At 41.4% G+C, this 23,828-nt stretch overlaps 1 protein-coding gene across 1 annotated transcript in view; it reads right to left on the reverse strand.

Moving 5' to 3' along the window:
- The window catches only part of LOC136387787 (butyrophilin subfamily 1 member A1-like), a 112,584-nt gene extending 89,279 nt beyond the window's left edge, over nt 1–23,305 (reverse strand). The window contains exons 1-7 of the mRNA XM_066359826.1: nt 23,230–23,305; nt 21,783–21,803; nt 17,908–17,928; nt 17,009–17,029; nt 13,596–13,622; nt 13,100–13,126; nt 12,555–12,581 (exon numbers count right to left, since the gene is read on the reverse strand). Coding sequence (XP_066215923.1) covers nt 12,555–12,581; nt 13,100–13,126; nt 13,596–13,622; nt 17,009–17,029; nt 17,908–17,928; nt 21,783–21,803; nt 23,230–23,305 — 220 coding nt within the window. The remainder of the gene's footprint in view (nt 1–12,554; nt 12,582–13,099; nt 13,127–13,595; nt 13,623–17,008; nt 17,030–17,907; nt 17,929–21,782; nt 21,804–23,229) is intronic.
- Between the last annotated feature and the right edge of the window lie 523 nt (nt 23,306–23,828).

The following is a 23,828-nucleotide window of genomic DNA, read 5'->3' on the forward strand; positions in this document are numbered from 1 at the left end:
AGGACCTTACACATTTGACCTGTTTACAGTTTATACAGATAAGTTCTAATTCTGCCTAATTAACCCACTCAGTTAAACAGCTCATCAAAATTGATGGTCTATTATGTATTTAAAATTAAACTAATCCTCACATATTACAAAGGTTTCTTTTCCACAAACTAAGTATCTTTAATTTATTTAACAATTTTCCTGAATTGGAGTTTGGTAACCTGGCAAATTCTGACGACTAACACTTCATGTCCTCACCAATGTTGATTCCCAGGGTTAACATGAGTTTGCTGTGAACATTGAGTGATGGGATTTTAGAAGGAGATTATGAGTGCCCTTCTGTGGAAACTACTTTCTTTACAGACACAACAGAAAACTATGAGAAAGTCTTCTTGGTTCTATTCAGACATTCAATGCCTGAAATATCCAGCCCATCACTCACATTTAAACTTACCGTTTTCTTTGGGGTCTTTAGAGTCTTCATTATTTGAAGGTGTCTGTTCCATGATTAGAAGTGCAGCTGAGGTATTATTCTTCTGTGAAATAGTTATAATGCAAAAATGGAATCACAAAGACTTTTTTGTTGATTCCTCTGTAGATTGAAACAGCGTTTTCTTCACTTCCTTCCTGCAAGCAAACAGAATCAAGACCCAGATCAGTTTCCTCAGGAGAAGTGACCTCCATCACTTTCTAGGATGCAGGGAGACTGGCGTCTGGGCGTGGCCCACGGTGGGGAACTGAGGACAAGGTTAGGATGAGGGGAGCCTCTCCCCTGGATCAGGGGTGGGCTTTGACCAAGGTCACCTCCCCTGGCAGCACCTCCCACAGAAGTGGAGAAAGCCCTTTCTGTCACAGGCCTATTCTCACCTCCAAGTTTCATCTTGAGAGCAGTGTGAGAAGCTGTACACAGTAAGGAAGATTCTAGATCTTTAGAAGTTTTGCTGGAGTGAATTCCTGATGGGGTTTGGGAGAGTGATTGCATTCCAGAAGGGGGCGCAGGGGAAAGAGACTCAGAGTGTTCTTACCCAACAGAAAGTGAAACCACTGATGGGGAGAGAACTGAGGGGAGCCGGGATGATACAGGACAGAGAGGGGACCCAGAACCTATAGCGATCCAGCCACACACAGTCTCAGGACCAGAGAGACTAAGCGTGTTTAAAACAGGGAGGATTAGAGCTTTTCTAGAAGAATCCTTAAGATTTTCTAAAGGGAGAAATAAGTTAGAACAAAAAAAGTCAAATTATGAAGGTCAAATATGCTAAATTTAGGCCCTTTCCTCTCAATTCTTCATTGTCTCTACTGACATTTTCTTATGTTTTACACACACACACTCTGCTCTTCCTCACCATAATAAAATTTTCTCTTTAAATTTACCTGGCTGAGCCATCAAAGGAAACGTGTCAGTTTCTGAGGGTCATAGGACATCTTCTCCTGTGAAGCCTCTTCTGAAACGCGGATGTTCACCGCCTAGAAGCTTCGCTCAGACGCCTGGAGGTCTCTTCCCTGCGCGGCCCCAGCGGGGATGTGAGAGGAGCTCCCGGATGTGGAGAGCAGCTGGGGACTGCAGACTGCACTTTGTTCCCTCATTCCTGTGATGCTGATAGAAACCTCACCTGGCCATAAAGCCACGGGTATGATCTAGATATTAGTGCTGTGCTCATGTGAACACACACACACACACACACACCTCTGCAGAATGGCTGCCCCTCAGCCAGCTTTTTATTTCTTTTCCTACTATTTTCCAGATGATAGTATACAGTAGATATTTACATGAAACATCCCAGATCTATGTATTCATCTTGTTCAGAGTAAGGACTGTGGGTATAAGCTAACTCTGCCATGTTCTGCAATCTAGACTTGTTCATCGTATAGTTTATGGAGAATACACCCAGGATGCTGAGGGGAGCTGTTTACTCTGACATCTCAGCCCCACAGATGCTCACAGAGTGTCTGTACACAAAGCTGGTGCAGATACTCACAGTCTCAAGAGTCTGCTCTCAGGACACTCTGGGCACTCAATGCCCACAGCACTGAGTTAGAATTCTGTCAGTGGCTCTGGGCAGGAAATCAGGCCACCACCTTTCATTAATTGTATGTCACTTGCACTCAGTTTAACCTCTTAGCACATAAAAAAACCCTACAGGTCATAATCTGAATTTACTAAGAATCTGTTGATTCATTTTTTGATTTCCTGGATTTGATCCCTGACTCAGGTCCCAACTGCCCCTCGTGGGTCTTGGTCCCCACACTGACGTCAGCATCATGCACTTTTTGGTCTTAGAGCAGTTTCTTCCATGTCTGAGAGAACCCACAATGTACTGTCCCCCCTCTCAGGAAGGAGATTGGGGTGACTCAGTGAGAAAGTTCCCAAGCTCACGCCCCCCTCCCATCACCCAGCCTTGAGAACTCGTGGGCTGAGACATCTGCCCATGAAGAAATGAGAACTGTGCTGCTTGGGGTTGTTCTTTCCCATGAAAGGACGTGATTAAGAACAGGACTCAATGGTTTTCGTGCAGAAGGGCCTTCAGAAGGGGAAGCTCCAGAACGTTCTCTCAGTGTGGGGGCGTCAGGGACCTGAAGGAGAGCGTGTCCTGCACCTGCCCCGACGCCGGGCATCCCAGGGTGTTTCCACATCTCAGCCGTGAGCCCGGGACCTGAGTGGGACCTTCTTACCTCTAGTCACAGTGCCGGCCCCACGGCCGAGGGGAAGACAGTTAAATCATAAATGAACTAAGCCAGAGAGTAACACCCAGTGTCATTACAGACATTCCACTTGAAGTTGGAGGGGTTTCCACCCAGTAAACCTGCTGGAGCTCCAAGCTGCTCAGGGGTTCCCCGCGGACTGAGATGTGGGGTGATTCTCCACCATGAAAGGTCAGCAGTGATGGAGGCGGTTCTGGGGCCCCTGCCCTGGGCACCCCGACTTTTTTGGTACAGACAACTGCTTCTACTCCCCCTCTCAAGACTGTGTCTCACTCAGATGTGCCAAGTCTGTGGAACTGTCCATTAATCACAGTTTTGGCACTTTTGCTGACGATATTTCTTTCCACACTGTAGAGTTTGTGGTCCAGCTGCCTTCAGGGTGGGCTCCGTGGTCCCCCCTCTAGGTTTCAGACCTGCTGTGAGTCACCCCAGTGCTCCACGGGGCAGGGGGGAGGTTCATGCATGAGTTCTCCAGTGCACTGTGCTCTTTTAAATCCTATTTACCACAATAGAATTAAATCACATATCAAACCAAGTGGTCATGATTTGTTCCTTGTAAGTCTCAGAGAACAATACCCTGAGGGCAATCTTGTTTGAAACTTGAAATTTATACTGTTCACACAGTGTGAAATGGTATAAAAATAGTAAATTAATATAGATAACTGAGTTGGTAAACACATAAATTTCATCTTTCATATTATTTTTATCATTCTATTGTCACATATTATATATTTATATATTTTTATAGTTATATATATTTAGCGAGAGAAAGAGAGAGAGAGAGAGAGAGAGAGAGAGGGCGAGGGAGAGGAGAGAGGCAGACAAGGAGAGAGATGAGAAGCATCAATAATTTGTTATGGGTCCTTAGTTTTTCATTGATTCTTTTCTCATATGTGCCTTGAATAGGGGGCTTCACAGAGATAGTTGCCCCTTGCTCAAGCCTGTGACCTTGGGCTTCAAGCCAGCCACCTTTGTTGTCAGGCCAGAAACCACGGGCACAGGTCTATGATTCCACACTCAAGCGGGCAATACTACATCAAAGCTGATGAGCTCGCACTCAAGATGGCGACCTCGGGATTTCGATCCTGGGTCCTCAGTATCCAAAGGACAATGCTTTATCCACTGCACAACTGCCTCGTCAGTCTGTCACATATATATTTAAAGTAAGTACATAGAATATACCTTACATTCCCTTTTCTAAAGTTTGCTAATTCTTCTATCTCCATTTTCTCTCTGTGAATGATCTGCTGAGTATAAGGAGCCTGTCTCTCTGTCATTCTCTCTCTCTTTACTCCCTCCTTGGTATATCATTGATCTTTGAACACACTGCTTCAGATAGTGTGAGGTGGTCACGCAGATGTTTTTACTGCTTGGAAAAGAGTAATCACAGCAATAAATTTCCACAACCAACCTCTTAGTAAAGATATCGGTGTGCATTGGTTAACCTTTGTTACATGGTCCACGGGGCTGAGAAGTCAGATATATTGTTTTTATTGCTGAGATAGTATTTTGATTTAGACATTTTTAATGTGTTTTAGTATTGAAAAATTAGAAAATGTTTAAGGTTCATTAAACTAAAGATAAGATATTGGGACATTTCAGAGTTAAAGCCATGACAAAGATGGCACACGAGAACAGTTAGAGAGAAGGAGAGTTGAGAGGAATCTGACAAGTGAATGGGCAGGTCAGAGGGACTTTCAGAAAGACTGAAGAGTTGAGTATCTGGGGAGAGCAGACAGAATGCTGGGAGATCATTTCTGCAGGGAGATTTATAAGGCTGGTGATGGACTTTGTTAATAACCGAGTTGATATGTGGTGACTCTGGGCTCAGTGTGAGGTTGTGATAATTAGACACAGACTTCATGGGACACGGCAGCATGTGGGCTCCCTTCTGAAAAAGCCCCGATGGTGACAAACCCAGATCACTGATTTACCCAGATCACTGAATTGACAGGCAACAATTCAACTGGGACAATTTCTATGATTTACCTGCACAAACAGCACAGTTTTCCACACTCTTTCATCCTCCTTGACACTCAGACTCGTCCTTCTTCTCCGGAGCCCACAGTTCGCTCTCCCCTCTGCGCTTGGGATGTCCCGCCCAGGTTTTAATGGCTTGTCCTGAGGAATTATTAACTCTTCACAAGATCAATTCTTATGTAGATTAACTTAGTCAACTAACGACTGTCGCTTGAGCATTTTATCCACAGATTTGATGGTGGTCTTCTGCTGTGAGGTCTTCTCCTCCCTGCCGTCTGTCCTGCTCTCTCCTGCTGTCCTCAGGACTGGACGCCCACCTCACTCTGTTCCTCCTCAGCACAGTCACCTCAGGTGACACCTTTTCTCCTGCACCTTCTGCCCTCACTCCCTGCTCTCCTCTCTACAGAAATATATGTTTTGCTATCTGCCTATTAAAAACAAAACAAAATTGATAAAATAAAGACAAGCACAAACTAAAGTCCTTCCTTCATTCTCTGACAGAATCTGTCACATATTTCTTCCCTCTAAACTGATATTTCTTTGAAAGAATGGTCTGCCTTCAGCTGCCGGGGTCCAGCCCCGGCGGGGGGGTCCAGGGGTCCCACAGGAGGAGACGGCGTTGGCGAAATCGAGTGAGAGAGCCGAATTCTTTTCTTTCTCTTTATTCTCTGGTTAGCATTTACTGCCAGGCATCTCCGCCAATAGCTGGTCTAACTTTACTTTTTATGCACACACACTAAGTTACAATCACATGGTATTTTGAATACATCATTGTTTTAGTTTCACTATGGTTACATATTTTCAGATAACAGTTAATTCATATCTATAAGCTACAAGTCAGGTGGTAAGTCATTCAAAGTACAGTTATACAATAACTTGAATAGCAATAACAATATTGGTACAAACTTCTAAAAGATTAGTACTAATTAATAACTCTAATTTACTGTTGTTGTGAGTCAAGGGCGCAGAGAGAGATTAACAGACGAAATCATCAAGGACTAGCAAAGGACCACCGCTTGCTCAGGCAAATGGCCTTGAGTTCATGCAGTGTCCTAATTTTTCTCACAAGACTACAAAAGGCTTGCTTATTAAGAAATTGACCTAACATCAAGAGTAACTTTTGCTTAAAGATATATAGAGTGCACCTGCAAAGTAGCTAGTAGCAACATAATATCAGAAGGCATTAATTGCTATTGCTGTTATGAATCCTACCACATTCCTCTCCTTATTCTTGGAAAATACAAAAATCTCATGAGAATGTCTCACTGAGAAAGCCCAGCAACTGCCTTCAGTGACAAAACAAGTCTTTTAACAAAACATTCTTTACTAGCCAGCTGCAATCCTATCCAAGGCCACACAACGGGCCACTCTACTATACCTTACCTAAGATTCTAATGTCTAGTTAAACTTTATTCATTTACTATATTCATACACTAGTTAAGTTCTGACTTTATTCTTTCTAACATGATTAATAAGAAGAAATTCTCCTACAAACTTAACCCTTTATGAGGGATATCATGGCCAGCCTCTTATGTTTATGAGCCCAGTTCAAGGGGCTTACAGGCTTTTCTGTGGAACTTACACCTTCTGTCTCATTTCCAAAGAAATTACTACAAATCTACAGGGAAAGCATGGTACTATTATCCCTGTGTCATAAATAATAGCACACACCCAGAAAAGGGGGGATATAAGGCCAGATTAATTCAAAAAGGTCAAAGGGGGAAGTATCATTGTGCCTTTCCTTTGCGGTGACTTTGTCACCCCGCAGCCATTGATCTTCTCTGCTGTGACTTTGTCAATCAGCAGTTTTTGATCTTCTTCTGCTGTGACCTTGTCAGCCAGCAGTTGTGGGTCTTCTCCTGCTGTGACCTTATCAGCCAGCAGTTGTGGGTCTTCTCCTGCTGTGACCTTGTCAGCCAGCAGTCGTTGATCGGCTCCCAACATTCAGCCTCCTCACTGTCCGAATGTCCGTCCTCTCTGCAGCCCCGTCCATCTGCTGAACGTGCTCAGCTCGGTCCTGCGTGCTCTGCTGCCTGTGTCTCAGCCTTGAACGTGCACAGCACTGACACACAGACACTCTCGTCCTGTAGATTTCCAGGACACGGTGCTCTTGTCGCTCCCAGGGTCTGCATGGGCCAGTCACTGGTCCTGCTCTCAGCCCTGTCCTCACCCTGTTCCCCCCCGTCCCTCTGTCCTAGGCTTTCCAGCTGTCCCTTCCTGCTCTGCCCCCTGTGACTCTATCGATAGACTCACCCCGTCTCCGGCTTCAGTGATCACTGATATGAATGTGTTTCAGGCGTTTCTCCTGACTTCTGACCGATACCTGGGACTCCCTCCAGAACGTCTCCCTGTGGCCATCCTGCTTGTACCCCAAGGTCAGCACATGCAAAGCTGAATTCATCGTTTGCTCCTTAAATGTGCTCCTGGGGCTGTGATTACATCCTCAGAGTCCCACATTGTCCATCCATAGTATATTTCACACTTTCCTTTTTTAGTGCTAGTAGAATATTTTTATAAAAGGGAATTGATTTTTATTTAAAAAATTTTTAATAGGCACTTAATATTTTCACTATCATTTCAGAGGGGGTTGTTGCTGGGCATACAGGTAGCTCTGCTGGGTACTGTGGTCCTATCTACCCAGCCTGAAACTTACACAGCCGTGAAAGTGCCCACATTCATGTTCCTACAGGTTTGATCTCCCGCTGTGTTGGAGAACATATTTCAAAAGCTGGCAAACTGAACTTGTATTTGTTGAAGGCTCCTTTATTCCAGAAAGATTTTTTGTCTCCAAACAAGTGAAAATATCAGAAATTACTCTACTTCCCTCTCCTCCTCTCCCCCTCAGCAGGTTTGTTCATTGTCCCCACACTCTGTCCCCCCAGGGTCCCTCTACTTGGGATGTGCCCCTTGCACTGATGAGCAAATGTGGGGGGAGTGGGCTGGGAAATGGGCTTGTATGACCTCATCTACTTCATCAGTCAGTGTCATCATCTCAGCTTTTTGAATTTTTAAAAAATATATACTTTAAAAATTAATTTATTTTTCAAGCTGTAGAATGAAGAGTGTTACCATGATGTTACCCACCACATTGAACTTAAAAAGCAATTCAACAGGTCTATCCATGCTATTCTATAAGGTAGACCTCCTTCTTCTTCTTGTCACAGTTGTGTAGTATTCCCCTGTGTAAATGCCCCTCAGCTCTTTTATCTGCTCATGTACTGACGGGCACTTGGGCTGCTTCCATAACTTGACTGTTGTAAATAACGCTGCAGTAAACATAAGGTTGTTGATATATTTTTGAGTTAGTGTTTCAGGTATCTTTTGACTTATTCCTGAGAGTATAATTACTGGGTTATGGATGTACTGGATGGTAATATGCAAGTGACATAAGCCAGTCAGAGAAAGATTAGTACCATAGGATTTCACTTGTATGTGGAAACTAATGCACAAAGTAAACTAACAAACAGAATATAACCAGACTCACAGGTACAGAGGACAGGCAGACAGGTGTCAGAGTGGAGGTGGGTTGAATGGAGGGCTGACTGAAAAAGGTGAAGGGATTAAACAAAAATAAAATAAAACCCTACAAAACTCATAGACAAAGAGCAAACATGGTGATTGTCGGAGGAGAAGGGGGGAGGAGGGAGGTAGGAGAAGGTAACAGGATGGGATCACTGACTTGGGGCGGGAACATACAACAATATGCAGATGATGTATCATAGAGTTGTAGTCCTGTATTCTGCATCCTTTTATTAACCAAAGTCACCCTCACAACCTCAATAAAAATAATATGGAAGTCAGCAATAAACTATGTTTTTGTGTGGAGTACATTTTGATGTTTTTCTGCTAAACTTGATGTCTTTACATGTGAATTGGAAAAGAAAATCCACCTACCATAATTACTCTTTCCATGAAACATTTGAAATAAAAAGAAAAACAGAAACAAAATTTTGAAATTTGTGATTTACTATGTATACTATTAATTCAAATATCAAATACAAAAGAACATAGATTTCTCTGTTAAAAACAAACCAAAAGTAAGTACCTTTAGTGCTATAATTACTCTAAAAAGAGGGGGTGGATATATAAATGCTTAAATATTTACAGGAAAACACGTGGGTCACAGAGAGGGAACCCTTACAAGTGCTCACCCGTCTCCTTTGAGGTCTCTCTTCTGTCTTCTCCATATTCCCACTGCGCCCTTGGAGACAGCTCTGTGCTTCCATGTGTCTCATTTTACCGCAGGGAATTCTGGGTAGATCATGTGCAAACCTTCCTGTCTGCCCATCTGTCTCTCCTGTGCACGGATTCCTGATCTGTGCCTCCTGCTCTCACCAGCTGGTGTCCCAGTGAAGATGGTGGTTTATTCACCTAACACCCTTTAAAGTGAGGGAATGGTCCCACTGTTTCAATGACCAGTAGTGCAGAATGTGGCCTCCATGCCCCCAGGATGGACTTTCCTCCACAGACACTTCCCAGACCTCCACCGCTGCTACGAGGTGCTGCAGGGAGTGGGCTCTGTAGTCTCTCTGTCAAACCCAGCCCCCAGCACTGCCCCCTCTCTGAACCAGTGCTCCAGACAACCAGTTCACTCAGGTAGAGAGATCCTTAATGAGCTCCTGTGCAAGGTGGATGCTCTTCATAGAGTGTACACTTATGATGTTGAAGTGGAATAAACTTGTGAGCTGGGAACTTCTCTGCCTTAGCTGCTAGAGCTGAATTTTAGATACTCTGTTATAATTGCACCTGAATCTCTCAAAACATTGCCTCAATTGTTTACCAGTATGATGCGGACTCCTATTCTTGAAGCCTTTAATAAATGATCATTTAATTTTGGAGAAACCATGTTTCATACACAATTAAAAAAATATATAAATATTTAAGATGGGTTTTCAGTTTGGATATTTTGAATTAAAAAACAGCAGCAATGGAAAAGATACTATATCACAAATATTGGAGGAAAGGTCTGGAAGATGACAGCAGAAAGTATAATACCACATTTTTATAACTAAAAGTGTATAATTAAGATACCATTAATTGGATGCCAGTGGATTGTAACAGGAAGAGACAGAAACCCTAGGCTGCCTGATGATGGGCTTTGTGTTAGGGGGTGCTACAGCGTCTAGGTCACAAAAGCCTCTTTCGAGGCCCCAGCAGGGAGGAGCTCCAAGATGCACAGTTCAGTTGAGAGCAGCGTTTCCACCCACTCTGTCCCCGGAACTGGCCTCATGGGCTCCCTGCACCTAAATGCACCTGAGACAGGGGCCCATATACATCAAACCAGAAACCCAAGCTGAACGGAGGATTTATATAGTTTGTTGCCAATACTAGACTGATGTTAGTGTTCCTCCTCCCACTTTCTGTATTAAAGTCTCAGCCTCCAGCGTGATGGTATTGGCAGAGAAGCTTTTGGGAGATGTCAGGTTTAGATCAGGTCATGAGGTGAAGGCCCATGGTGCAATAAGTGCTCTTTATAGAAAATTAAACAAGGTCACATTCTGATTACTGAAAGTTATGACTTTAACATGAGACTTTGAGTTTGAAATGGGGAAAGACAATCTGTACCATAGTGTATAATGAAGAGGGAATGAGAATAGGGAAATATTAATAGACTATTTATGTAACTATTTAAAAAGTTTTGATTTTAATATGGGAAATATATTGAAAATTTTAATTTAATTATTTTTTTAACAATTTAGGGAGAGGCAGGGAGGCAGAGAGACAGACTCTCGCATGCGCCTGACCAGGATCCACCTGGCATGCCCACGAGAGGACGATACTCTGCTCATCTGGAGTGTTGCTCTATTGTAACTGGAGCCATTCTAGCGCCTGAGGTGGAGGCCATGAAGCCATTCTCAGTGCCTGGGCCAACTTTGCTCCAATGGAGCCTTGGCTGCTGGAGGGGAAGAGAGAGATAGAGAGAAAGGAGAGGGGGAGGGGTGAAGAAGCAGATGGGGGCTTTTACTGTGTGTCCGGACTGGGAATTGAACCCGAGACTACCATACACCATGCTCACACTCTACCACTGAGCCAACTGGCCAAGGTTAAAATTTAAGATTAATGGAAATACACTAATAGAAAGGCTGATGGAGTCTAGAACTGGAGAGGACAGGACAGTTCAGCTATATGAGAAAACGGGAAAGCAGGGTTGGCAGTGGAAAGACAGTGACATTGTTAATTGACTTGACAGCAAAGGTGAGGACGTGCACATGGCTGGAGAGGACGGGAGGAGGACAGACGGCGGTGTCCACGCCGTGACAGGGACTGCGCATGTGCAGAGAGCCCGTCTTCTCACAGGAGGGACCTTTATAGCACGGTGAGCTCTGGTCTGAGAAACAGGTCATTAGATTGATCTGTTCTTGGAGTTTTGTCAAGCGGATGTGACAGAAGGACAGTGATCCAGGGGTTTCATTTATGAGTCATGGGACACTAGACAGTGTTCACCACGGCTCTAAGCAGGAAAGGGCAGGAGTGACGTCCATCAGGAGGGACTAGGGGGTCAGCAGGAACAAGGGGCCCCAGTGGGAGGGACACACTGGGGGAGCAGGAAGAGCTAAGCGACCAGGGGTCACACCTGGGGTTCCCCTGGACATTCCACCTGGACGTCCTCCTTTGTCTTTCTTAAAGGGAGAGTGTAGCATGCAGTTAGAGTCAATTAGGAGGACAAATACTCACCATGTAAATGTCTTAAAGGTACAAAAGTTTATTTATCACAGAAAACAATGCTGGAATTCAGCAATACAGAGGTTCCATGATGTTGTCAAAGTCCAAGCTAATTCTAATTTCTCTGCCATCCTTGTCAGTTTACATGGTCACAGATGTTATTTGAGTTCCATCCCTCATGATATATTATAGCCAGCAGAAAAAGTAAAGGATAAAAAAGAACACAATTTCCCTCTAAGGACACACTTTAGGGGTCATACAAGAATGGGAAATCCACCATTTGCATGAGGGTCTCTAGGTGTGTAATTAGAGGACTCTATAACTAAGGAAGAGGGGACGTTGACATGAGAGACAATGATCAGTCTGTGTGTCAGAGCTTCATCCTGAACCTGAACCAGTAAGGAGAAGGAAACAGTCTATTTGTATCTCACCCAGGAAATGTGATCAACATTGGGACCCAAAGTCAGTATTTCTTATGAGAGTTAGTGTAGCATAGGAATTACAACATCAGTCACTTCTTTTCCTTCACCTGGGCAGATGGATAGGGAGCCTGAGTCCGAGGACCAGAGTCTGAAAAGAGGTCTCAGGACACCACGAAAAGTGTTCTTGGGAAAGCTGAATATGTGGGACCCATCTGTCATGTTAAAGAAAGATACATCTCCATCCTCATAATCCAGAAATATCCCCACTTTGAGGGGCTTTTCTCTTACAGTAAGAAGGGTTTCTGGGGAAGTGACGGCCCAGTATTCCCCACTGTAGAGTCTGATGGCCCAGAAGCCATTCTGTGGGGACATGGTGACCCTCCCTTTCCTTGTTACGTTATCTCTACAAACTCCCAGGTCCCAGAAATGTGCCTTCCCAACCTCCACCTCCCAGTAGCATCTCCCCGAGCTGATGAACAGCTGACCCAGCACACAGGGAAGGGATTGGAATCTTTGTGGGGAGAAGGGCAGATCTTGTCCCCTTTCTTGCCAGGTCACTCGTCTCCCATGATCAGACAGGTGGAGGGCAGGATGAGCAGTGGCTGAGTCCAGGGTCACAGTTACTACAAGACAAGTAAATCGTCATGATTTTGAGAAAGGTCTCAGTATATCTGGGCTGGAGGGTTCCTATTCTATGAGATCTCCTCTGGTCCTGGGTAGATCCAGCTCCTCTCCACCCATCTTTCCCCAAGACCTCCCTGCAAGGTGAGGGTCCCTCCTGGACCATCATAGACTCACCAGCTTTGAACTCTTCTTTTCTCCAATCTGCAAGGAAAAAATGAACATGAGAACTCACCATTTGAAAGATAAGCTGCTTGTCTTCCCAGAACACTGTGAGTATAAATTTATTTGGAAATTCCTTAGGATTAATTCAAGAAAATACCAACTAAAGATAATGCTCTTCCATATACTAGAGTCTTACAATATGATAACTTATGTCTGACTTGAAGATCCGACCCATTCTGCTCTCTTCATCCAGCTTTCCTATGTGATAAATATCTAATTTATTTAGGATGATTGTGAGTAAATAGCATATATGGTAAGTCTAACCAAAAAATTTATTTTTTGCTTTTGTTTTCTCAAATTTTAACAGATGTTAACATTCTACCTATGCTCAAATCATAATGTGAGGTGGAATTAAAATAATAAAAAAACTGCTAAAATGTTCATTGAAAATATACTTTGGTGTTTCTTTGTTTTTCAGCATTGTGTGCACAGGGTGTGTTTATTTATCCAATAAAATCTCTGACAAGTCTTTTTTCATCACATCCCATGTCACTCACCAGGATATAATGGTGCATTCTTCCAAACTGCAAAAGAACAAAACAGGAAAATGTTTACTTTTGTTCCCTCCTTGTTTCTCATTGTCATTTTCATTTCTTCCTGTCTTTGTCCCATTTCTTCTAAATCTCTTGAACTTCCTCTTTCTATCCTCTGTTACCTTCATATTTCATTTTTTCAAGCATGATAATAAAAATGGTCAGATGTAAGGCAGCTGGAAATGTTGAACTGACAGGACGTGGGAGGGAAGGGGAAGGAGTGGAAGAAGGGACATTAAATGCATACAGGAAGGAAGAGAGAGGAGAGGAGAAAGGACGTGCTGGATAATGTGTGGTTTGCAGTTTAGAGAGAATTTATTGAAGTTTAGAAAGATGATGGTCAGATGCTGTTCTGCCAAACATAGACTTTTTGTGTATCTCCGCATCCTGGCCGACTGCTACAGGGGACGACTCAGAGTGACAAATGAATGGAGCTTTCTGAGAGCAAAGCACTACTCACCGGACTTGTACTGATGCTTCCTCCTGTCTGAGAGAAAACACACAGACACACGTATGAGACAGGTGTTCTCAGCCTCATCAGGAAGATGCAGTTAAAGCTGCACATCTGACAATGTTTCTGTCTGCATATTGACTAAGTAATCCTTATTTCAAAAGTAATGAAAAAATCTCTATAAAGTTTATTCTATCTGAAAACTTTACTACAGATTAAGAATTTATAAGAATTTAAATAATTCTTGTAAAAGAGTACTAAAAAATAATGTTGGAGTATCTCAGAAAATAACCTTTCTTTAGAGGTATATTAGCAATTGAGTTCACTGGAATGGAAAATGCATGTGTGAAAGACCTTGAAGGAAAAGCAATTTTTTAGAATTAATAATTAAATTAATTAAAATAAAAATGAAAGGGAAATAATAACTATGGTCAGAAAGGGAAAATAACCAGGATAATCATGGACAGTATTTATGTACTTAGGAAAGTTGAGAACATGGTCAGGAGAAGAGGATTCGTCTCAATTTACACCTGACATCAGCTTATACAAAGTGTGAGGAGGATCAGCAAAGGAGGAGCGCATCCCACTCGGCAGCTGTGGAGGGTGGACCCCCGCGTTAGGAACTGGAACAACGTCATGTAGATGCAATGGGTTCCATCTCAGAGCAGATGTGAGGGACCCACATTACAGGAAGCTTTCTATGAATGGAAACAACCACACCAACTCTCTAATCCCCTTCCCATCACCAAGCTCATGATGACATTGTGGTGTCTACCTAGAAGGTAAAAGGCTAAGGATACAACAAAGGGCAGAAAAAAGAAAAAAGACAAAATATTTATAAAAGATACTCCAGTACAAAAGAATGTCAGGAAAAAGTTACCAATTCGACGCAGGAGATTTTATGAAAAGTAAAATTAAAAAAAAAGGAAAAACAACACCCTTCTTGTAAATGTCAAGGAAAATCAACACAGAAAACATGGATGTGTTAACAATTTTCACTGTACAGAACATTGGCAGCATGAATATAATCAGAAAAAAATTAAACTAAAACCAGGAAATAAAAAAAATGCAAGGAGCACATTTTTATCTTAGAAAAGTGAGAAAGGAGAATTTTTGCAATTGATAGAATAAAAGAAAAATGGCAAAAATGTGGACAAAATGAGAAAACGTGTTTTATTGTGCTTATATTTCCTTTATGGAGAGTTTTAAGTCTATAAGTAATTCAAGATGTCAATGTTATCTTGATGAAAGTGTATTAAAATCGAGTTTTAGTTTTACAAATCTTTCCGACTATGTCTGATATTAAACAGGATGTCCTTAAGTGAAAAGTTTATTTGTATAATTAGTGGTAAACATATGTAGAAGTCCTGAAAAAGTCTGTTTAGAAGATGTCACAACCATTGAGAAAATGAATGACTATCAGTATGGGTATAATCTTTTGCAAGTCTGATGATTTCTTGTTCTTTACATTTAACATAACTACAATAAATTTAATTTGAATTTCAATTGGTAGGACTTCAAATCAGCTTTAAAAACCTATACTCTGGGCCCTGGCCGATTGGCTCAGCGGTAGAGTGTCGGCCTGGCGTGCGGGGGACCTGGGTTCGATTCCCGGCCAGGGCACATAGGAGAAGCGCCCATTTGCTTCTCCTCCCCCACCTCCTTCCTCTCTGTCTCTCTCTTCACCTCCCGCAGCCAAGGCTCCGTTGGAGCAAAGATGGCCCGGGCGCTGGGGATGGCTCCTTGGCCTCTGCCCCAGGCGCTACAGTGGCTTTGGTCTCGGCAGAGCGACGCCTCAAAGGGGCAGAGCATCGCCCCCTGGTGGGCAGAGCATCGCCCCTGGTGGGCGTGCCGGGTGGATCCCGGTCGAGCGCATGCAGGAGTCTGTCTGACGGTCTCTTCCCGTTTCCATCTTCAGAAAAATACAAAAAAAAACCCCCAAAAAACCTATACTCTGAGTTCTTCATTTACCTCAGAAGGTCAAAGAATTTGACCCTTTAACATAATATAAGTAGAGAATTTCTGAATACATAATTTTTAAAAAAGGAAATAGAAAATAAATGGAATAAAATTATGTGAATTAGTGACTAATATTCATTTTATCTCTTCCTTATTAGACTGTGGAATTTGTTGATGTCTGTTTTAAAACTTTCATGCAAATTTCAGAAGATTAGCTCATTTATAGAATAAATATTTTGTTAAAGACAGTGATTGTGAATAGTTTCAGTTTATCAGATTCATACATTTATGTAGTTGGCCTGCACTTACTTGTTTTACATTCTTGGAGAGAGCCTCTTTGGAAGTTCTTTTTTAAAATTTATTGATTTGAGAGACAGAGACAGAGAGAGACAGAGGGACATTGATCTATTCCTGTTTGAGCCCTGACCTGGGACGGAACTGCCAACAACTTTACTTCCAGATAGCACTCTAACCAACTAAGCTCTTTGTCCAGGGCTCTTTAGTGGTGTGGTCCTCTGTCTTCTGTGTTTCACAGATGAGAACATCTGCTAAACTCATCACCATCTCCCAAAGTATAACCTTACTTAATTTAGATACCTCTTAGTGCAATTTTACTCACAGAAAATAAAATGTTACTTCATATCTATTTAGTGAGGAAAGTCCACCATTCCTAAATTAAATGTCAGGAAAATAGGAGAAAAGAAATACTATATGGCAGTGAAGAGAGTTCTAAGCCAAATGAGCCTTTTTTGGAGAAAACCTACACAACAGAAACGTTAAAAATCCCCAAATTTACACATGTCTTATTAAGAAGGTTCTATTCATAGGAAGGTTTTGTCTCTGATTGCAAAGACAACACAAATAAACAAGGTAATAATGAGAGAAATGGAAGAACAAGTGCAGATGGGTAATCTGAGTTGGAAGGATGAGATATGAAGACAAAGTCATACGCAAGCACAGCTCTGTTTAGAACGATGATCACTGGGAATTAGAGGAAAGGGCACAAAACTCAGACGGGAGGAGGACAGAGACACAGTGAGCTACATGCTGGGATTTGCCTTTATTCTGTTCACCCTCCTCTAAAAAGTAAAAGAAAAATAAAAACAATTCATTCCAAGTGAAATCGCAAGTTGAGGAAGGGAGGAGAACAGAAATTGGAATCTCTTTTGTAGCTCAGTCTAAAGTGCACATTGACCCATATTTATGAGAACTGGGACCATTAGGATTCAGAAGACATGTCACCATCAGAGGGAGTGCAATTCTACCCTCTGGGATGTGCAGTATTGTTTCATTTGTCATTGGACTATCATCTTATACTGATAAAAATGGATTAAGTAATTTAAAATTCATGAGAAAAAGAAGAGGAAATATTGGATTGGTAATGATTTAAAGAACAAGAAACAAACAATAAATTCTTTCCATTAAATACATCACTAAAGGAGTGTCAGTCTGAGTAAAGTTACCAATTTCTTGCTGAAGTTCATCTGCAAAGAAAATAGAAAACTCTTGTAAATATGAGGGAAACAAACAGAAAAAACTAAGATCAGCCAAAATGGCCAAATCATAGTAAATTAGTACAATGGATAAAATGAGAAAAGAGTAAGTAGGAAACAAACAAAAACTGAAAATTTGGTGAGATATCACTTTTTTCTACAAAAGAGGGATAAATATATGACATTTCTCTAATGATTAAATAAAAAAGTATTGAAGTTTCAGAGAGACCACTTAGAACTTTATTTCATACATATTTATTTATGAGTGGCTTAAGATACATGACAGTTACATAAAATTTTACAGTAAATGCACCCATCCATTCAAAACTGTTTTTTTGTTTGTTTGTTTGTTTTTTTTACCAAGAGTGACAGAGACAAAGAGACAGAGAGAGAGACAGACAGACAGAAAGGGAGAGAGATGAGAAGAATCAATTTTTTGTTTCGGCACCTAGTTGTTTATTGATTGCTTTCTCATATGTGCCATGACCGGGGAGCTACAGCCAAGCCAGTGATCCCTTCTTCAAGCCAGCGACCTTGGTCTCAAGCCATCATTCTTAAGCTTCAAGCCAGTGACATTTGGACTCAAGTCTAAAATGCACATTGACACATATTTACGACAATGAGATTATTAGGATTCAGAAGACATGTCACCATCAGAGGGAATGCCATTCTACCCTCTGGGATGTGCAGTATTGTTTTCACCTGTCATTGGACTACCACCTTTTACTGATAAAAATTGTGTAAGTAATTTAAAATTCATGAAAAAAAAGAAGAGGAAAGATTGGACTGGTAATGATTTAAAGGACAAGAAAAAAAATATTTTTCCATGAAATACATCACTAAAGGAGTATCAATCTGAGTAAATTTACCAATTTCTTGCTGAAGTTCATCTGCAAAAGAAAATAGAAAACTTTTGTAAATATAAGGGAAACAAACAGAAAAAATTAAGATCTGTCCAAAATAGCCAATTCATAGTAAATTGTTACGATGGATATAATGAGAAAAGTGTAAGCAGGAAACAAACGAAAACTGAAAACTTGGTGAGATACCAATTTTTTCTACAAAAGAGGGATAAATAAATGACATTTCTCAAATGAGTAAATAAAAAATATTGAAGAAGTGTCAGAGAGACCACTTAGAACTTTATCTCATACATATTTATTTATGAATGGCTTAAGATACATGACAGTGACATGAAATTTTACAGTAAATGCACTCATCCATTCAAAACTGTTTTTTTTTGTTTTGTTTTGTTTTACCAAGAGTGACAGAGACAAAGAGACAGAGAGAGAGAGAGACAGACAGAAAGGGAGAGAGATGAGAAGAATCACTTTTTTGTTTCGGCACCTAGTTGTTCACTGATTGCTTTCTCATATGTGCCATGACCGGGGGGCTACAGCTGAGCCAGTGACCCCTTCCTCAAGCCAGCGGTCTTGGTCTCAAGCTATCATCCTTGAGCTTCAAGCCAGTGACATATGGGCTCAAGCTGGTAACACCGTGCTCAAACTATTGAGCCTGTGGTAAAATGGTGACCCTGAAATTTTGAACCTGGGTCCTCTACATCCCAGGACAAGGCTCTATCCACTTTGCCACCACCTGGTCAGACCCAAAACTGTTTTTGTTACATCAGTCACCTGAAACCTGTTTTGTACTTTAAAAACACATCATCTTAAAATGCATGTCTAAAAATAAAATTGTATAAAACTAAGTAAAGTTGACTATATTAACCTCAAGAATGTAATTGAAATTTTCATTAGAAAGAAATGGCCCTGGCCGGATGGTTCGGTGGTGGAGCGTCGGCCTGGCGTGCAGGGGTCTCGAGATCGATTCCCAGCCAGGGCACACAGGAGAGGCACCCATCTGCTTCTCCACCCCTTCCCCTCTCCTTCCTCTCTGTCTCTCTCTTCCCCTCCCGCAGCGAGCTCCATTGGAGCAGGGATGGCCTGGGCGCTGGGGATCTCTCCTTGGCCTCTGCCCCAGGCGCTGGAGTGGCTCTGGTCGAGATGGGGCGACGCCCCGGAGGGGCAGAGCATCGCCCCCTGGTGGGCAGAGCATCGCCCCCTGGTGGACGTGCCGGGTGGATCCCGGTCAGGCGCATGCGGGAGTCTGTCTGACTGTCTATCCCCGTTTCCAGCTTCAGAGAAATGCAGAAAAAAAAAAAGAAAGAAAGAAAGAAAGGATATTTAACTAAATGTTTATATTAAGTTTTGTTTGCAAACAACGCAAGACAATAGTACTTGTGTTCTTCATTTAAAATCTTCAGAATAGAGAGATATGTTTGTACTCGCTATATGATATAAAATCCATCTAAAAATATTTTTCAGAAACTAAAATATACCAATTTGATAAAGGTGTCATTATAAATATAAAAAGGGAACAATTAATAAGGTTGTAATTTATTTTTAAAGCCAGAAAAAATTACAGAATATATTTGGATAGGTGGGACTCTTGGATTATATGTTCAAAGGCAGTACAAGTGTGACCATAAAGTTCACACTCAACCAAATGAATGATACGAATTTTTTCACAGACTTTGAAAGAACAGTAGCTAGAGATACTAAATTCAGCAAGGTTGGCATCTTCTCTTATCTCGTAATGTTTTTGGGAAGTATCACTTGCACCATAGGGCCCTCAAACTTAGAAATTAATAGCATAGGTTCTATGTTTGCATACTTTTCCAGCCCTGTTTATAAATTAGTTACACCAACATCTTAATGAATGTGCAGCAAGTCTCTGAAGACAGAGGATGCCCGTGTTTATAGGAAATGGTGGCATGAAGTGGAAAAAGAAGGAATGGGACAGGGTGGAGGTGAGGGAGACAGCAGTGAACATCAGTCAACAGTGGAGAAGCCCAGCACCAAAAACATGGAGTCAGATGTCAGGACAGCCAGGAAACAGGAGCAGACAGATGACACAGAGATAAAAGGGCAGAGAATACTAAAGATACCCAGTACCAGTAAATGCATATCAGATACATTCTGAAATTCTCAATTATATAAAACTGAGATTTATGGACATAGATGAAGTGCAGTGGTTACAGGGAGAAGGTCATGGGGGAGGGACAAGCTTGAAAGTAAAGGAAGGAAGGGTGAAAAAAGGAACAAATATCAGGTGACAGAAAATTATATGACCTTGGGTGACGTGTACACAACATAATCAACAGTTCAAATGCTATAGAAATATTTACCTGAAACCTATGTACTCTTATTGATCAATGTCACCCTGTTAAGGTTAATTTTCATAATAAAATTTAAAAATTAATAAAAATAACAATAACCTTGATAAACCAAATAAAAAAGTAATACTTTGTTAAACAATGGAAAGTTTAATATAAATTTCATGAGAAAAAGCCACAAAGAAAATTGAAGTTATTGAAAAATGTGCACTTAAAATAAATTTTATCAGGAAGAGGATGAGCACACACACACACACACACACTGAGTAAGTAGCTCAGAGCTCACTATGGGGCAGACATGCTCTAACACAAGTGGTAAGGGTGACAGAGGATACGTGACTGGGTTGGGGACACACAGCCACACACAGAGGAGGTGTGAACTAACTGTGCACCTGAGACCTGCATAGTTTCTTAAGCAAGGTCACCCCAATAAACTAAATAAAAACTTAAAAAAACCCTTTAACATAGGAAAAATGTAGTACAATTAAAGAATTGTGTAAAATTTTAAAATATTTTTTCTGGAGATTTTTTAATAAAAGTATTCTTGATCCCTTTTCACTCTCCATGGACAACTATGAAACATTTGTGTTATTTAAAATGGTTTTTGGATGTATACATATATATGTGTTCAATTCTAATTGCAGTACCTACATTGTACAAAGTTGCTACAACCACTGCGCACGAGTTACTGAAAGACTGCTCGTATAGGCTATTACTGGATTAAGTCCTTGGACAACATATTTGTCCACCAATTAATTTGCAAACTTAATGTATCTGAGTTTCTGTTTAACTGCTGCCTGAGGGAATCTAAGTGAATCAGATGAAGATAAAGAAATGACAGTGAAGGAGGTTCTGAATCACATGACCTGAGCTGTCCTTGGAGAAAATTTGCACTCAAGAACTTTAGGAGACGTTAAACTTCCAGATTTAGGCCCTGGCCTGTTGGCTCAGCGGTAGAGCATTGGCCTGGCATGCGGGGGACCCGGGTTTGATTCCCGGCCAGGGCACATAGGAGAAGCGCCCATTTGCTTCTCCACCCCCCCACCCCTTCCTCTCTGTCTCTCTCTTCCCCTCCCGCAGCCAAGGCTCCATTGGAGCAAAGATGGCCCGGGCGCTGGGGATGGCTCCTTGGCCTCTGCCCCATGTGCTAGAGTGGCTCTGGTCGCGGCAGAGCGACACCCGGAGGGGCAGAGCATTGCTCCCTGGTGGGCAGAGTGTTGCCCCTGGTGGGCGTGCCGGGTGGATCCCGGTCGGGCGCATGTGGGAGTCTGTCTGACTGTCTCTCCCCGTTTCCAGCTTCAGAAAAATACAAAAAACAAAACAAAACAAAAAAAAACCTTCCAGATTTAGAGGTAAAATTCATTTGACAGAAAGGCTCTGTCTCCTTGATTGCAACAACAAGACAAAGAGAGAGATAATAATGGGAGAAATTAAACAGTAAATGAAGGCAGATAATCAGAGTCGGAATGCCAAGACACTGAGACAAAAGGCAGATGACCCCTGAGAGAGAAGACAGGGAATAAGGAACAGGTGAGGGAAGAACAAGGGAAGCTTGTTATTGGTACTTACCTTTCTCCTGTTCATTCCTGGCTGAAAAGCAAAAGGAAGAAATGAACAACTCACTCTAAGTGAAAACACAATATTGTGTAGTTAGGAGAACAGAAATGCCCCGCCCCCTTCCTATCTCACTGTGGAGCCCACATTCTCCATGTCTGTGAAAGTGGGAGTCATCAGGCTCCTAAAGAAACATCACCCATCAGAGGAAATCTGTTTTAACTCCTTATTCCCTGTGCAAAGGCAACTAAATCAGAAAGTAAATGAAAAGGGTGTTAGATCAGAAATTGCAGGATGTGTAATAGTAAGCATTCCCCTGACACTGGACAATCATCCTTTTTAGATTAAAAAGTAAATGTATTCACATACGAGTCAGGGATTAACCAGTGGTGAGAAGTGTACAGTAGAGGCTCCTGTCTCAACAAAACTGTTTTTGTTGCACTCGTTATACAAAACCAAGTATACATTCAAAAGATATATTCCCAAAGACTATAACCAGGAAAACAGAAATATAATTGTATTCTTCATTAAAGAATGTATTTGTCAAAAAGACAATATTAAGCTCTGTATGACTGAACTGTATTTTTTAGAAACATCATGGTCAATATATTTTTTTTGTATCCTTCACATAAAAAGTATTCGTCAGAGATGGATGACTTTTCCATTTGCCTTAAGATACTTCATCTTTCTGCAAATTGTTTTAAGTGCAGCTTGTCATTTAATAGCTGTCAACAATGCCAAAGAATACACACTTGCATACTTGGATATTTTTATAGGGCAGAAAAAATTAAGTAAAATATTTAGTTAATTTGGAACACCAGGGTTATATGATCAAGGACAGTGGAAGAGGGACACCCCACTCTCTCACATCTGACCAGTGAATGATACAAGGTATTTATCATGACACAGGTTTGAAAAACAATGGAGAGAGACACTTAATGCTGAAAGTTTGTAGTCTTTTCTCTCAACGGATTAGAGAAGTATCAATTGTGTAGTAATGGGCCCTCAAACTTGGAATACTTGACAGAGGTCTTGTTTGAATATTTTCCAGAACTTATATATATACATACACACACACAAAAAAAAAACCCCACTAATATACACATATTATATATGTATACATTAAAAATCATGTGTCTGTCTGCAAAATACTCTCATCAACGTCTTAATGAAACTTTGACAATTTACTGCAAGGGAGAAGCAGCCAGTGTTTACAGGGAAATAATTGTGTGAAATGACAGAAGAAGGAATGGAAAAAAAAGGGAAGGTAGAAAGCAGAAAGGGACAGAGCCCCACACGAGAGAAGTGCTGTCTTACAACCAGGGGTGAGGACAGGAGACATCCAGGAGGAGGACAGGCCAACAGAAAGCACTTGGATAAAAAGACTGGAAATGTAAAAGAGAGAAAAAAACCCCAGATGTTTTTATGTGGATCAAGAGTAAGGGAATATGAATAATTTTACCTAATGTTTTCTTAAATTCCTCTGGGGAAAAAAAAAAGAAAATAATAAATGTCAATTTCATGGGAAACGACCACATAGAGAATTTAAATATACTGATAAGTTCAAACTTAAAATTAATCCAACCACGTTTCAGATGAACACACAGACACACCCACAAACACACACAGACACCACATCACACATGCACCCACCCCAACATTCCACACTAAATGACTTAGAGCACACGATTGTTCAGAAGTATTCTGTAGTAAAGAAAAAGGTGAAAAACAGGTTTAATTTAAGAAAATAATATTAAAATTTTAAACTATTCTTTTTTGTGTTTAATTTATAAAGGAATTGTTCTTTAGAAAATATTTATTTATTAATATTACTAAGAGAAGGGACATAGGTAGAAAGGAAGCGTGTGGACTCATAGCTGCTTCACTGTAGCTGTAGCTGCTGCCCTGTGTGCTGGGTCTGGGCAAGTCCAGGGTTGAACAGGTGACCTCAGTGTTCCAGGTCCATGCTCTATCCACGGGACCACCACAGGCTAAGCTTAAAATATTCTTGGTCTATTCAAAATATATTTGTTCTCCTTATTCAGTTTGTGAGCTTTAGTA

This window comes from Saccopteryx leptura, chromosome 1, assembly GCF_036850995.1.
Source record: "Saccopteryx leptura isolate mSacLep1 chromosome 1, mSacLep1_pri_phased_curated, whole genome shotgun sequence".
Lineage (NCBI taxonomy): Eukaryota > Metazoa > Chordata > Mammalia > Chiroptera > Emballonuridae > Saccopteryx > Saccopteryx leptura.